At 45.0% G+C, this 17,277-nt stretch overlaps 1 protein-coding gene across 1 annotated transcript; it reads left to right on the forward strand.

The window, feature by feature from the left end:
- Positions 1 to 16,089: 16,089 nt before the first annotated feature.
- Positions 16,090 to 17,019, forward strand: LOC308437819 (olfactory receptor 8S1-like; the record flags this gene model as incomplete). Its single annotated transcript, XM_080939000.1, has 1 exon — positions 16,090 to 17,019. One exon carries the CDS (start codon positions 16,090 to 16,092, stop codon positions 17,017 to 17,019), a length of 930 nt encoding a protein of 309 aa, XP_080795126.1.
- Positions 17,020 to 17,277: the final 258 nt, after the last annotated feature.

Genomic DNA, 17,277 nt, shown 5'->3' on the forward strand with positions numbered 1-17,277 from the left:
GTTTCAAACCCGTCTCCCTTAAACTTTCTCCCTTTTGAGCCCCATATCACAACCTTCTTCTGCTGCTGACCCCTCTCAACTCTCTTTGACTTCACTTCAGCTATGACATCATAGATGTGGGGCAGGGATCAGCTCTCTCCTAGCTCACCTCAGGCCCTGTCACCTCCACAATGGTGAAAGGAAGAGACAATATAAAAATTTAAATTTAATTTCTGAAAGCTTTGCCTTCTTTGTTTTCCTCTATTCATTTTATAAAACACCCATTGATCTTTAGAGCCAAAGCAGAATCTATCTTATGTTCTGAGTTTCAAAAGAGGGCCTGAGAAGAAAAAAATCAGACTTCAAGATTTCTCTAAAGATAAACATTTTTGTTCTGAACTTCAAACGTTTCTGACTTGGAAAAGAATGCCCCCCCCAAAAAAAATTGGCGAATAATAATGAATATTAGTAAGAAAACTAATGTGCCTAAAAATCTAAGAAGCATCAGAACCAAAGTGTTCTTGCTTCTTTTGTTTCTAGACTCTCAGGGGGAGCAGCCTTAGAGAAGCGGTGGGTCAATGTGGAGCGTTCCCAGCGAAGTAGGAACCTTGGCATGTGTTCAGGTAGATGGCCTGAGGTAGAAGCACATCCCAGAGACCCTAATCTGCCTAGGTGATAGCGGGAGAGACTCAGAGAGGCCTCAGCACGGCGTGAAATGCTCTGAGAGTGACAGCCCCTGGAAGAAAAGTTTCCATCATGGCTCATGGAAAAGGCTGAGTTGATTTTAGGCCACTTAGTCTTACAAGGGAGACCACCAGAGGCCTGTTTGAATACCACTTTCCTGCTCGTGTGAATTGCTTATAGGATAAGTGGGACTCCAGGGCCACTTCCTTCACGGCCGCCCTCCTTATCTACCTTAGCTTCTTCCATCTTCTCACACCATATAGACCTTTATCCCCTCATGGACAGACAGCCCACACACCAACTGAAACTTCCACTCCATCCAAGAGTAAATTCTAATTCCACTCAGCCTTTCCCTCTTGTCACATGAAATGGTGCACCTGAAAGCTCAGGTCAAAAGCCTACCCATGACACATAGGGTTTCCTTGTGTCTCCTTAAAACTATTCTGTTTTATCTATCTATCTATCTATCTATCTATCTATCTATCTATCTATCTATCTATTTATTTATTTATTTAGGTTTTAAGTGCATTAGTGTTTTGCCTGCATGCATGTCTGTGTCAGATCCCCTGGAACTGGAGTTACAGACAGTGGTGAGGTACTGGCTGTACCGCAAAGTGTGTGTGTGTGTGTGTGTGTGTGTGTGTGTGAGATCAGTACGCTCAACCACTGAGCCATTTCTCCTGCCCTCTGGTTTTAATTAATTAACTTTCCTTACATGCCTTTATTATTTCTTCCATCCTGCAGCAATTACTGACATGTGGTGCTTCCTGTCACTTTAAAATACAATTGTGGCATATAAAATTAATAACGTTATATAATGTGTACTTTTGTGGATTGATTATTTCAACAATTTTTCTTTTGTATAACGGTGTAGTAGTCCATTGTGCTTTGAAGTGTTTTCCTAGTGATGTGACAACACATTACCACAATACTGAGGGCTTAAAAACCATGGGGGCCTCCCCTTCTCTGGGAGATAAAATGAGGGTGTTCGAGGAAGAGACTGGGGAGGGGCAAGAGGGGGGAGGGAAGTACATGCAGGGTGTAAAGTGAATTAATAAATAATAATGGGTGGGTTTGGCCACTTGAGCAACCCCAGTGAAAAATCCGTTACCTATATAGTAAGCGACATGTCTGCATTTATGCAGAATTCAAAGTCTCTGGTTGTCTTTATGAGATTTACCTTAATCTATAAAACATTTTTTTAAAAAAAAAAAAAAGCAAAGAAAATGTATCTTCTCAAAGTTACAGAAATCTAATGTCTGAAATTAAGGTACCAGGTCAGGTCGGTTTCTCCCGAAGGTGCTGAGAGAGAGAGAGGCTAAAGCTGCCTCTCTCAGCTTCTGCGGCTGAGCTTTTGCTTAGTTACCTTGTTTACCAGAGGGGGGAGGGGAACTAGAACACAGGCTTCTCACCAGTGGCTGCACCACAGAAGACTACGGGTTTCCTGTCCTTCTACATCCCTCAACTGCCGGATTTTCAGGGTGGGGCTCTGTGAAAGATGTGTGTTCTGTGGTACTTAGGTGGCATATTCCTTAGATATCTGTGAGGGCCATTTGATTTGGGATATCATTTGACTCTCACGTTTCTGTTTAGTTTTTAATCTGAATGATCTGCCAGTTGGAGGAAGTGGGGTGTTGAAGTCAACCGCTGTCATTCTGTTGGGGTTGATCTTTGTCTTGAAGGGCAGTATGTTTTCAATGAAATTGGGTGTACTACGCTCGGTGCACACATACTTAGGACTGTGATGTCTTCATGGTTGATTGTTCCCTTGATCAGAATGAGGGGTCCTTTGTCTTTTCTGGTTGGTTTTGGCTCAAAGTCTATCATGTCCGGTTATTTGGATAGTGACGCCTGCTTGTCTCACGGCCCCATTCGTTGGAATACCCTTTCTGTCCTTTCACTCAAAGGTGGTGCCTCTCCTGGAAGGTAAGGTGAGTGTCTTGGAGGCAACACATGGGTAGCTTTTGTTTTTCAGTCCATTCGACTAACCAGATCTTTTGGTTGGTGAGTCGAGGGAGTTAACAGTTATTCTGAGACTGTGTTGGCTGATGCTGTCTGTTCTCTTTTTGCAGTCTGTTTTCTTCACTTCTTTCTTGTGCTTACTCCTCCTTTCCATCTAGATGATCACACCGAGTGCCCTCTGTAGGCCTGGATTGGCGGGGATGAGTTCTTTCAGTCGACTTATATCGTGGCTGGTTTTTCTTTTTGTGTCAACGATGGCAGGTAGTTTTGCTGGGTATAAAGCAGTTTGGGTTGGCATCTGTAGTCATCTTGGGGTACATAGCTCCAAGATCTAGCTTTTAAAGTTTCCATGGAAAAGCCAGCCATTATTACTGACACATTTTCTTTATATATGACATGTATCTTCTCTCTAGAAGCTTTCGATACCTTTTCTATGTCTATATATTTAGTTTTTAAGCGTAATACGACACAGGGACTTTCCCTTTGGTCTTGTCTTTTGGTGGTCTCTGTGCCTCTTGTGGCTGAATGGGCAGGTCTTTCCTTAGTGTGGTCTACCAAAGATTTATTCTATAGCATCAATCTGGCACCTCTACCCCTTCTCTACCCATGCAATTTCATGTTCTTTCTGTCTCTGGAAGAACACAATCGAAAGAACCACCCCCTAAAAACCAAGGAGTTTGGTTTATTCTTTCCAACTGCTCCTGTGCCATGCTTAGTCTGGAAAAAAAAATGTGGTTTCCTTAAAACTGTTCACTGCTCTGGCTCCTACAATCCTCCTGCCTCCTCTTCCACGGTGATTTAAGCTCCGAGGGGAGAGATGTGATGAAGATTCCCCATCCAGGGCTGAACACTCCAGTGTCTTTCATTTCTGTACATTATAGGATGTGGGTCTCTGTTTTCTGTACACTGGTGAGACGTGGGTCTCTGTGGTAATTACCAGCTTCTTTGAAGAGCTTTTTTGGTGAAGATCAGGAGATGTACTGATCCACATGTCATTGGGGGTCACTTTACTGCCATGTTCATTTAGGAAATAATACAAGTAGGGTCTCCTCCGGAGACCATGACCTATTCTTGGGTGCTTTAGCAGTGTCAGGTATGGATTCCACCTCATAGTGGGCCTTAAATCCAATAATTAAAAAGAGTGGTGGGTTTCACCCTTTACTTTCATGCCACCTCAAGTGATTTCTCTCTTCTCCGTACAGCTCTGTGTAGCACCATGAACACCACCAAGTGGGGGTGAAGCTTCCAGTTGAGTACCCGGTACATTTCTCCACGTTGTATGGTATTAGTGGGTGGTATGTTCCGCCATCAGATTGTATCATCAGGTTCTGGATGGAAACCAACAGCAGTGGCAGGTGCCTGTAGAGGTGGGGAAGTCCTCTTGACCCATGACTCAGAATGGTGTATTCTGTTCCTGTTACCGCGGTTTTTGGTTGGTAGCATATAATGGGGGAGTGTCATATTTTGGGGTATTGTCTCCCCATTAAATGAAGTTCACTTGAGTTCTTTTTATATATGTATACATTTTAGGAAGCTTCTACAGTGGTAGGTTTTTATTTAAGAACTTTATATACTATATTTTGATCATGTTCATCCTCATGTTTCTTCTTAAACTCCTGTGTATTGGTCAGAGTTCTTTAGAGAAATAAAACTGATGGAGGAATATATAATATATAATAATTATATAATATATAGTATATGGCATATAATATATAGTATATGGCATATAATATATAGTATATGGCATATAATATATAGTATATGGCATATAATATATAATATATAATATATAATATATAATATATAATATATAATATATAATATATAATATATAATATATAATATATAATATATAATTAATATATAATATATAATATATAATATATAATATATAATATATAATATATAATATATAATAAGCAACATATAACATATAACATATAGTATATAGTATATAATATATAATAATATATAATAATATATAATATATTATATAATATATAATAATATATAATATATAATAATATATAATATATAATATAATATATAATAATATATAATATATAATATACAATAAGTAATATGTAATATGCAATGTGTAATGCAATATGCAATATAATATGTAATATAATTATATGTTGCATATGTGTGTGTGTTGTGTGTTATTAGAACGGCTTATAGTCTGTGGTCCAACAGTGCCTGACAGAAAAGCCAAGAGCCCAGTAGCTGCTAGTCCATGAGGCTGGAGGTCCCAAAGAAGTGCTGCTCCCACATGCTGAGCCACTTCATTCTTTTAAACATGGAGCATGAAGTGTCACAAGGATGGAGGGCTGGTATTCTGTAGCAATAGAAAGTCAACTGAGGTGACCTCTGTGCAGAGGATGCAGAGCTCCAGGAGAGCAACTAACGGCCACTCAGGATCTCAGGAGGCTAACGCTGCTCTGGTCCCTGGGCATCTCAAAGCTCATGCTGTATGACTGAGATGTTGGTGAGTGGTGAAGGTACCTACTGTGAGCAGCTGCTTTGTAGCCATCAGTGAAGTTTGGGTAAGCCACCAGAGATGCCCACATGGGCTGCAATGGAGGCACGCACAGCCCGCTGTTGCAACAGAACAGCAGTAGGCGAGCTCTCACACAGAGGAGAAGCCGTCCTCTCTACCACCCTGGTGATACAACACTGGGCATGGCAAACTCACAATGTGAAGTTTGTGACTCCAGGCTTTTCTGTTCGGGTGTGTTCCCTAGGTCGGTCAATGAGTATTCTCTAAACCCAGTGTGTTCTCCCGGTTTGAACCCGTGCTCTGCCAGTCCGTTTGCAGCAATGCTTGTCAACTTCGGGGCCCATAGACTGAAATTAAATGGAATCTGATCATTATAGGGAGCACTCGACCCTTAGGGCTTCTTATGAGAACTCGGAGGAACGTGCTTTCAGCTTGGTGCCAAACTAGTGCCCAAGAAAGGTCTCTGCCTGGATCTGATCACTAGCTCCTCACCCTGTACTTTTGACAGGACAACTCCAAACAAGAGGAGCTGTAGCATCAGAAGCATCAGTACCATGTAGGAAGTCATCGGAAAGGCAAATTCTCAGATTCACTCCAGACCTATTAAACCAAGAGCTCCGGGGCTAGGGTGCAGCAGTCAGGGTCTGACCGTGTGATCCAAGCCCTGGACGCTTCTTAATGACCTCCTGGGTGGTGCCAAAGCTGCTGGCCCAAGAACCACAATCAGAAGCATTGACCGGAACCAACAAGTTCTTGGCTTAAGCAAGACTCTCTCAGGTGAGCTAGTCAAGCCTGCCTCAGATCTCGAGATCGTGAGCCCCCCGGGCCCTGCTTCTTTTGGCATTAGCCCATCTTTCTCTCCAGCCACAGTGGCACTAACACTCTGTCCTAGAGAGAAAGAACTGTGGCCCCACTGAGCATTATTAAGGAAAGGGAAGGCTGGGGCTGTGGGAGTGCAATTCTGCCCAGGTGTCTTGGGGTCTCGTTACTGCCTTTGCTGGCAGGTCTCGGGAAAGTTAGTTTAGGAATGATGTGGACGCACCTCCCCAGGGGCTAGCCAGGGACAAGGAGAACCTGTGCATTCACTCCCTCATCTCGAGACTTACAAAGAAGCTGGCCAGATGCCCACACTGTCTTCGGAGTCCACACATCAAAAGTTGCAGAAACGCAGAGAGGGCCTTTGAAGATGCCCCAGGGGCTTTGAGTGAGCTTCCATCTTGAAGGCCACATCCAATAACCAGTGCAAATTGCCTTTAGCCTCAGTCTGAAGTTCTTCGCCTCAGTATCCACACTGGTAATCTCTAACACTGTACCCCGCATTATGGTCTCCAACTCGGTGATTGTTCTTCCGTCTGCCCGCCTTACACTCGCTCATGCACACAGGGTGACGCAGGACCTATGAGATTTTCCTTGGCTACAGCTAGACTCTTCCCAGAGCTCACACGGTGGTCTTGCCACACTGGTGTAAGACAACTCCTTACACTGCTGGATTCTGGCTGTTGGCGAATTTTCTCTTGTCACCGTGCAGCAGGTGTTTGAGAGGCAGAGTCTGACTCCTTCATCTCTGTGTCCCAAGAGCCTGGGGGAGAAAATCACTGACCTGGCGTGCTTAGACAAATGTGTTTGTCCTCCTTGATTGAGATCCAGAGAGAACGTCGCAGACTTCGGATCTGTGACTTAGTGAGTGTGGGCTGCTAAAGGCAGAGCCTGGGAGCTTTGTGTGCATTATAGCCGTGGGCTGAACTGGCACAAGACACGAGACACGTGGGACACGGGAAAGAACTCAGTGTTATTTCAGTGTAGGATTCAGTGAGGTGCTCGTTATGGTTGTGTCTGTTCCATAAATGAGAAAATGACTGACAGAGGCAGCAGTGTACACATGGCCAGATAGTAACACACACCACACACAGACATACACACACCCACACACACAGATACACACACACAGACACACACCCGCCCACACACACATAGATACACACACACACACACACACTCACACTCACACATACACAAAGAAATACCCAGAGACACACCCAGACAGTAACACTACACAGACACATACACAGACATACACAGACATACATACACACACATATGTACACACAAAAACAACACAGACACAGACCCAGACACACAGACATACACACATACACACATACACAGATATGTAGACACACACAAACACACATACAGACACATGCAAACAGACAGACACACACACACACACACACACACACACACACACACACACACACACACACGGGGAATCTTATGTACCATGGGAAGGGAAGAGCCTATTGCCCAGACTTGCTACAAATGTCCACCAGTCTTTCTGTACAGTCACGTGTGAGCTGCTCACTATTATTTTGGGGGTTTCTCAACTCCAAGTCCTCTCACTACTTAGGTGATTGCCTTAGTCTCTCTGTGTCCAGGTCTAGGGTTCGATTTGAAGAAACTTGAAATAACAGAAACTTGTCATTCTGAAGATCTGCCACCAGGGGGCAGTGAGGGCCTAGCAGGAGACCTAGAGGAGGTGGAATCTTTACTCTCCTGCAAGTTTTAGATCAATGGTTACACAACACCGTATATAATAGATGATTGTTTTTAAAATTGAGATTATAATCACATTTCCCCTTCCCTTTCCTTTCTCCAAGCTCTATGTCGTCTTTACTCCCTTTCAATTTTGTGGTTTACTTCATTCATTGTTGTTACATGCATGTATGTGTACATATGTGAATAATGTTACGTGCACGTATGCTATCAGGGTTGGCCACTTGGTACTGTGTGCTCTTCCCTGGGTAGACCACTCCTCCTGCTCTCAGATTCCTTGTTCCCTAGTTCTCTGTGTGTTCCCCCAAACACAGGAGCAAACCTATTGTTGCTCCTCTTGGTCAGCTCCTGTGAGTGGGCACATGGGTGAGATTCTATGGGTGTAGCTCCCGACATGGCTAGGAGACACACTCACAGTAAATTCCATGGTTAGAAGCCATGATGTAAATGTTAAGAAGGAGATCAAGAAAAAATACACACACACACACACACACACACACACACACACACACACACACACAATATAATCCTAAGCTTATTCTAAGTATTTTTCATCCTCCCTAACACTAAAAAGAGACAAAGCAGAGGGGAGACAGGCCGCTCATGTTACTCTCAGCTGATGAGGTTTGGTCTGTTGCTGCATTCTGTAATGTTAAATACTGTCCCCTGGGTCTGCTCGCCCCCAGAGAGGAGGAAATCCTCAGGTACACCAGTTTAAGCTATTAAATAAAGATGTGTACAGCCCACAGACTGAAGAGAGGTAGGTGGGTCATCATCCCAGGGTTCTGAAGCAGAGATCACGAGGAAGAGAGAAGGGAGAAGGGAGAGGAAGACACCATGGGGTAGGTGGATCGTGAGAACTGATGAGGGCTGTGTAGTTGGAGTAAGAGCGGCCCAGGCGGAACAAGGCGAGTCATATTTCAGGGCTACGGACCAGGAAGTAGACAGAAGAGCACAGAGGGTTGATATCTGCTCAGCTCTGGTGCGGTAAGGTTTATTATAAATAGAAAGGTTTGTGTGTTTTATTTGGGAACTGAATGATCAAAGGTGGGGTGGAAACCGCCAATTAATATTTGCTACAGCAGCTGTCAGGCTTCCTTGGGCAAACTTCACATCTCGGAGCCTTTCCTCACCTGACCTCAGTTCTGACGGCTGCCACCCCGCCTCCACGAAGGAACAAACGGGCTCCACAAACTGACGGGTCTGATCTCGCTGACACACCACACTGACTTTGCTTTACTGTAGCTCAGAGCTTAGCTTTTCTTTTCTTCAGTGACAGGAATCCCCTGGCTTCGAAGGCAATAAGTCTGTCTTATTAAAAAAAAAAAAAAAGCCACTCCAGGTGAAAATAGCTCTCTTTTTCTGTTTCCCCATATTGGTTGCAAATGGTTGTACGAAGACTTGTGTGTATTTGTCAACAGACATGGATATATGACAAAGTACTTAGCTTTCACACATGAAATGTGTGTGTGTGTGTGTGTGTGTGTGAGGCAGTTGCCACGCAGAATGTTTTAGATGTGAATAAACTTGAGGAGAAGCCCAGACTCTTTACCATCTGTAAATTCCTACTGTGTGTGTGTGTGTGTGTGTGTGTGTGTGTGTGTGTGTGTGTGTGTGTGTGAAACAGTCAGACAACAGCACTCCCCTCTCCTATGCCAAGGTTGAACTCTGTTCTGCTACCGATGTTTGTAGTTTCTGTGGTTTGAATGAGATGCCCACCCCCCATGGTCTAGGGCATCTGAACACTTGGTCTCCAGATGGCCAGTGCTGTTTGGGGAAGTTTAGGAGGTGAAGTCTTTTTGGAGGAAATGCATCCCTGGGTGTGGGCTTTGAGAGTAAAGCCTCCTCCAGTTCAGCTTCTCTGTCTGTCTGTCTGTCTCTCTGTGTAGCTCTTCTCTGCCTCTTTACCTCTCTCTCCCCCAGGCCTGCTTTTAAAGACGTGTGCTCTTAGCTTCCAGCTGCCACGCGCTTGCTGCCGAGCTTCCCCATCACCTGGACTCTCATTGCTCTGGACTGCAGGCCAAGTTAAACTGCTCTGACACGTCGCTTTGGGTCATGGTGTTTTCTCACGGCAACAGAAAGCCAACAGATGGAGATACCATTTTCATGATCGAAAGTTTAATCCCGAGTCTCCCGTTTCTGGTTGAACCTCCCCAGTCTCCCTTCGAGCAGAGGAAAACTGGGAGGATGTCACAGACAGAAGATGACAGAATGAGGACACCAATCCCTACGGGCACTGCAGCCACTACTGGGGTTCCAGGTTATTACCACAAATATGTGCCCAGAGCCCATGTGTCCTTTGCAACATCCTTGCCTTTGTATCAACTCTGAGCTTTAGGTCAGGAAGACCAATGACCATGTCATGAACAGCAATGAGATTAAGGTGATTCCTACGGGGTGCCAACAAGGCTTCTCAGCTGCTGAAGGAATTTCTTCTTTCTTCTCCAGGGCTTCTTGTCTTACTTCCAAACTACCACCTGGTAGACTTAAATAATCTAAACGTGAGACTGACTTCATACGCAGCCTACATAACTCACAATCGTGGTAGCAGGTCATATGATTGCAGCTGACATTATTCATGTTCAGTATACAGTTAGCGCATTGCGTACATGGCTTTACAGCCTCAACTGTTGCTCACCCTTGACTGAACTATTAGATGAAAAATATAGTCCTTTAGTATAAACTCTGGTCCCGTATGGAGCAACATCCCAGGGTTTGCTTGGGTGTCAGATCTATTTACAGTGGCATCTAAACTGTTCCAGTTCTTCTTGGCCACAAATGACTCCAAGTGACTTTTGTACAGCTGGTATATCAAAATGCTACCACAGTAAATCCATAGTCTGGAGCCAGATGGCACTTACAACAGTGGCTGCAAAGAGCCACGGTCTCAGCATAAAAGTCTTCACTGTTTAGTCAGGACGTCATGCTTTAGTCTCAAGTGAGTGTCATGGGAGCGAGACAGCTCAGTAAATTCTGAACAACTGATATGTGGTTTGAGGTAGAAATGTCCCTCACTGTCTTGAGCATTTCAATACTTGGTCACTAGTTGGTGTCACTGTTCAGGGAGGTTTAGGTGGTGCAGCCTTGAAGGAGAGAGTATGTTACTGGAGAAAGGGTTTGAGAGTGTAAGCCTTGTGCCATATCTCTATGTCCTGTTCATGGTTGAGATGTAAACTCGAAGTCTCTGCTTGCTGCTGCAGTGGACTCTTTATCTTGCAGGAACCAGAAGCCCAGATAAACTCTTCCTTCTATAATTTCTTTTGCTGTTGGTGTTTATTCCCACAGAAAAGTAACTAATGCATGGCATTAACCATTTCCAGAGATTTCTATCCTTAGGTAATATTGTGAGCAATCCACACAAGATCTTTAGAAGTGGCCCCCTGGAGTCTGTATAGAACATACCCAGATACCAAGTTCTCAGCATAAAGGAGGATTATTACCCAAGAGGGACAAGAAATGGGGGTGGGTGGGTGTTGCGGTAAAAATAAAAAAGATTCTGTGGCTTTCGGGAGCTCACTCTGGGAGCTGCTCCAGTGTGGAGCTGGGCACAGTCACTTAGCCAGTTAGTTACCAGGTCTTTCACACACACATCTCATTCTCCGGGCCCCCACACTGGGTCTGTTTGCTCCAGCAGCCTCTCTGCCATTGCTTTCACACACCATGTTCCACAGCCCAGTAAAAACATGACTCAACAATCAATAGCTTATCAAACAGGTTTATATGTTAAATTCTCAACTCTACAGTCCCTCCACACAATAAGTTTACAACCAGTTTACAAAGGTATAAGATATCTTTGTACGTTTATAAGTTTACCTAGATAAGATAAATTGACCTATAGAAATCCATCCCTAGAAAGTATACATATCTACCCATGGCTACTCAGAGCCACACGGAGGAGATGGGCCATCCATGCCTTTCAACTTGAATCTCCTGCTTCTCTTCCTCTTCTGCCTTACCATAACTCTGTTCCTGCCCACTTTCTATTGTCCAATCATGTATCACCTTGACATCAACCTACAGGTGGGCTGCCTGGATTAGACAGCAGCAGCAACAGGTGTTTCTGCAGACGGCTTTTAATGAGAAAAAAGGAAGTCTATGCTAGGATGAATTGATAAATCCTGATTGGACAGGTTAGACAGTGTAGCCAAATCATGACTTTTGATTGCTGAACCTTGGTGTTTAGTCTCAGGAATAAGTCAGTGGCCAAATAAGGAAACGGGCATTGGGGGTAGCTACAGGAATGTAAATGAACAGTTTAGCCAGGGAGAGGGAAGTGCGATGGACCAGATCTGCCTCACTGTATTTACCACGCTCAGGCCTGTCAGCAAGCCCTTCAAAATCTGTGATGACAAGTCACATCAGGAGAGAGTTCTTTACAACACCAGAACACATACAAAGGGAGCCCTCTAAAGGCCTCAGTTTGATGGAGAAGTTAACTCATTGCCAGAAGGGGTATTGTAGAGAAAAAAAAAGTTCTTATCAGTTCACACTTCACAATGTAGACTTCTGATCCTTGTGTTCTGTTTACCTTGCCATAGTGAGTTGTATCTGTTGTCTGTTTTATAAAATGGAAAACCGTTCTTCTTACTCAAGAGGGGAGTGGGGGGGGGGACTTTTAGACTGAAGACCAGAGCTCACAGATGAAGAAAAAAAACAAATGACCTCTGTTGAATCGGCTTCCCTATGTAAACATGTCTGAAGTGAGATCTGGTCTGGATCAATGTTTACACGCAGCCTGTCATTATCTTTAGAAATCAAACACGTTTCTCTTCCTTGCATTCAGATGAAATCCTGGTGCAAGCGAGTCCATTGGTCCATCAGAGAATCCTGAAGAGAAGAGGCTCGATGCTTGGAAAGCCATTGTGGTAGATGTCTTCAGCGTCCCAAGCGCAGCACTGACACAGAGAGCCTGACCCCAAGGCCCCAGAGGCAGGGCAGAATGGGGAGTGCTCAACGTCACTAACAACCATTTCCTCTTGGGCTAGAGGAGAAGTGATCCTAACAGCTCTCCTGGACTTCAGATTCTGGCTGCCCTTTGGCCACTTGGAGCCTGTGTGTGCCTGCCATTTTCTCTCCTTTAACCTGTAACCTTCACACCATCTGCAAAGTCTCTTTTCCCATGTCGGGTCCTTTTCCTGCATGCCCAAAGGTTGCAGAGATTCCTTGGGGAGGGCATCATGTTGCCATGGAAGCTGTGTTTTGACTTTAGTATAATGTATAGGAGGAGAGCGGTTAGGTGTGGCACAAAGTAAAACCCCGGACCCTGAATTGCTTATTTTTGAAAAGTTAACTGAAACAAATATATCAGATATAGAAGAGATGTAAATGTCTGTATTTGGTGATGATCAAATGCAGTTCTAGGAAGTCAAGTTAGAAAACATTGAAAAAGTACTGAGAGACTTTGGAAAGAAAAATTAACTCCGGAGAAATTAAAGCGGAACTGCCAAACTGACTTCCTAAGAGAAATGACATAAGGCGAGAAACACAGTGATAGCTTTGAAATGCATGCTTTTAATTTATCCATTAAGCTGGACATGTGGCAAACAGTACTTGAAAATCAGAGGCCGGTAGTATCTATGAGTCCTGGGTCAGCTAGAGCTGCAAATGAGACCTGGTCTCAAAAATAAAAGTATCCACCGGGAGTCTGTACCCATTAATCATTATACACCAAGCATGTGGGTCATCACGTGTAAACGATCACTACATGATAAATGGTAAACACACACACACCCACCCACACACACACATACCTACACACACACACACACACACCCACACACACACACACACCCACACACACACACACACACACACCCACCCACACACACACACACACACACACACACACACCCACAACCAAAAAAACATAAAATGGGACCATACAGAGACTTAAAACACAGAGGTGAACATCACTAGAAGATGCTCCATGAACAGAACCTGGAAGAAACACTTTCGAGAGGAAAAGAGATGCTCCCAGGTGGTTTTCTCCAGCCGGACTTTTTTGGCTGAGTCTAATTGGTGTCAAAGTCTTCTGCTGAGGTCTCTTGGTTTAGCTACTGAGCTTTTCCAGTTCTGGATGTGGATCAGTGGAGTATGTTGGTAAATGCAGAGTATCACCAACTACATAATAGTTATAATATTATATATATATATATATATATATATATATATATATATATATATATATATATATATATATAGCAGATATCTAGAGGTACAGCATTAGGGAGAAGATTTAAAATAAACTGTGGGGCTGGAGAGATTGCTCAGTGGTTAGAGCACTGACTGCTCCTCCAGAGGTCCTGAGTTCAAATCCCAACAACCACATGGTGGCTCACGGCCATCTACCTTGGGATCTGATTCCCTCTGCTGGCACACATGGGTACTTGCAGATATATACATGAACTACATCTTTTTAAAAACCACAAAAACTGTGAATCATTTAATCTCAATAGGAATTCCCCGGGGAATCATTTAGTAACACTTTTAAGCCAAAGAGCACAACTTTGCCCCAGGGGTGCATTCTAGCATCCAGGAGACACAGCTGTCCCTTAGGCTTTCAGGTCGTTGCCTCTCTGTCCCTTTGGCCACCTTTACACAGTGGCTCATCTAAATGGCTCTCTGTTACGATGGTGCCCTCAGCTGTATAATAAGAACCAGAGAGAAGGTGGTGTAGTTGTGCTAAAGGGGTTGTGAAAACTTTGCAATGACTCTTTAGGAACTTCAAGTCTAAGAATCCTTTCTTTTCTTTGCAGTTAAATCTACAAAGGGGTCACCCATGCTGAGGGGTGAGCACAGGTCTTTATGCACAAACCATCTTAAGTAGAAATGGCAACTTCAGTCCCTGAGATCGGACGGTTGTATGGTTTCTTTTGAATTTCTCCCGCATTCAGAGGCACACCAGGCACCTTAGGGAAATGGGACTCATCTGCACAGGGAGAAGATGGAACACGGTAATGCCTAACCCCCCTCCCCCATGGTTTCCTCTGCCGCTTTCCCCAGTGTCCACTACTCTAGCCCTTTCCCCATCTGTTTCTCCCCCTGCCCCCAGCCCTCTTGTCGGCAGCTTGGCTCCTAGGCCAGTAGATTTCTCTCTGTGTGGAAAGTCATGTCTGTTATGTAAGAAGTTTGGTTTGCTCCTCAGGATAATTCCTCTACTGCTTTTTAAAGACAAATCCAATATGAGTTGGAGGTGAGGAAAAGAAAACTGGGTAACTCTCTACCACCTCTGCTGTGTTTAGCACTAGACTCAAATCGGTAACACTGTGGCCTTCCGGAGAGGTTAGCTCTCAGTTTCACACACGTGAAGGTTGATATGCTGTCCACAAGCTGAGGGGGGCTAGTAGGAGAGCACCATGTGTGTGCCTGGGGTGGGGTGGAGAGGACACCTGTGGGAGGCTTAGTGATGTGTATAGAATCCCAAACACACAAGGCGCAGAAAGTAGCTATACAATTAACCATCCGCGTGCCTGCTAGTTTTGACCCCAGGGTTTGCAGCAGTACAGAACAGGTACAAAACTTTCCAGTTGACAGATGTTTGTCTGTTGCCTTTGCAAGCCGTGGCTGTGTAAAATCCCCTGCCGGTCCCTAACCAGCTCAGCTTTCTGCACGGTAAAGCCTCAGGCTGTTCTCCCCTGCCTCATCCACGTCACCCACCTGCCCATCGATGCGCTAATTTTTATTCTGAGACAATGCGCTTTGAGCAAACTCGAGCCATTTTTCAAGCTAGATACTTTTGTGTGTCCCCTTCTGAAAATGTTCTTCCCAGCCAGGTCCTTTCTGGAAAAGAGCCGCCACTCACACTGTCCGTAATTGAGACAACGGCAGAGCAAACCGTGGCTACATTCTCAGAGTCACCTCCTCTGAAACCTGCGACTCGGGGTCTGAATAATCGAGGCACCAAGAGCAGTGGACTCCAGCACCAGGTTAAAAAAAAAAAGTGATGCTTTTAGTCCCTTGGATTTCACAGAGCTGTGACAGAGTGTGCATGCGCCGAAGGAGCTTTGGTTCCAGGGGAGAGCAACTTCAAAGCTGTCCAACCTGAAGATGTCCTTGTAAGATTTCTACTCTGGCCTTCATTATTTTTCTCTCAAAGATATTTTTATGTGCATTGATGTTTTGCCTGCATGTATGTCTGTGTGGGGGTGTTGGATCCCCTGGAACTGGAGTTGCAGGCAGGTGAGCTGCCGTGTGGGTGCTCTGTTCTCGGAAGAGCCACCAGTGCTCCCCAAAAGGTATCTCCGGAGCTAGAGACTCTGCTCTAGTGACTCAGGCAAGTTAACCCTTTAAAGCCTGTATTTTTAAGTAGCGTGAAGCTCTAAGAAAGAGGGCCAGACACGCACACGTCTGCTAGGCAAAGGAAGGGATATCACCCACTTATCCCTCATGTTCCAAAAGAAACGCTAGAGGCAATGAGGAACCACAGCACCGTCCCCGAGTTCATCCTGCTCGGGCTGTCCACTGATACCCGGGTCCAGGTTCTGCTCTTTGTGCTCTTCTTAGTTATTTATCTCCTGACCCTCACGGGGAACCTGATGCTGCTGCTGGTGGTCAAGGTTGATCACCACCTCCACACTCCGATGTACTTCTTCCTGGGACAGCTGTCCTTCCTGGACCTCTGCCACTCCACGGTCACGGTGCCCAAGCTGTTGGAGAACCTCCTGTCTGTGAAGAAGAGCATCTCGGTGGAGGGCTGCCTGGCTCAGGTCTTCTTTGTGTTCGCCACTGGAGGCACCGAGTCCTGCCTGCTAGCCGTGATGGCCTATGACCGCTACGTGGCTATCAGCTCTCCCCTGCTCTACGGTCAGGTGATGAGCACGCAGCTGTGTGCAGGGCTGGCGTGGGGCTCATGGATTCTGGCTTTTCTGGACGCCTTCATCAATATCCTTGTCGCTTTGAATTTAGATTTCTGCGAGGCTCAGAACATTCACCACTTTATCTGCGAGCTGCCCTCTCTCTATCCCTTGTCTTGTTCTGACGTGTCAGCCAGCTTCACCACCCTCCTCTGTTCCAGCTTCATCCACTTCTTTGGAAACTTCCTCCTAATACTCCTGTCTTACTTTCGCATCTTGCTCACCATCCGGGGGATAAGCTCCGCCTCAGGGAGAAGCAAGGCCTTTTCTACCTGTTCATCTCACCTCACTGCGGTGAGCTTCTTTTATGGCTCGGGGTTGCTCCGCTATCTCATGCCAAACTCCGGATCAACTCAAGAGCTGATCTTCTCTCTGCAGTACAGCGTCATCACGCCCATGCTGAACCCCCTCATCTACAGCCTGAAGAACAAGGAGGTGAAGGCGGCCGTGAGAAGAATGACCAGAAAATATTTGCAGTGTTTCAAATAAAAAACAGAAGGTTGAACTATGCTGACCCGTGCCTGGAGATCTGCGTCTCTGTAAGCCCTTTCCTTTTTATTCTTAAAGATGGAGAGTTACTCTCTCGGGATGATGTCAGTTTGGTTATAGTCAGAGGATAAGATAAACATGTAGTCTAACAATTTCTCTTGTAAAGTACCATATTTAGTCCCTATAGACAGTCTGGTGGACACTGGTATTTTCTGCTCATTCGATGTGGCTTCAGAAAGACCACTGGTATCTCAGAGT

This window comes from Micromys minutus (assembly GCF_963924665.1).
Source record: "Micromys minutus genome assembly, chromosome: 27".
In the NCBI taxonomy this organism is placed as follows: Eukaryota; Metazoa; Chordata; class Mammalia; order Rodentia; family Muridae; genus Micromys; species Micromys minutus.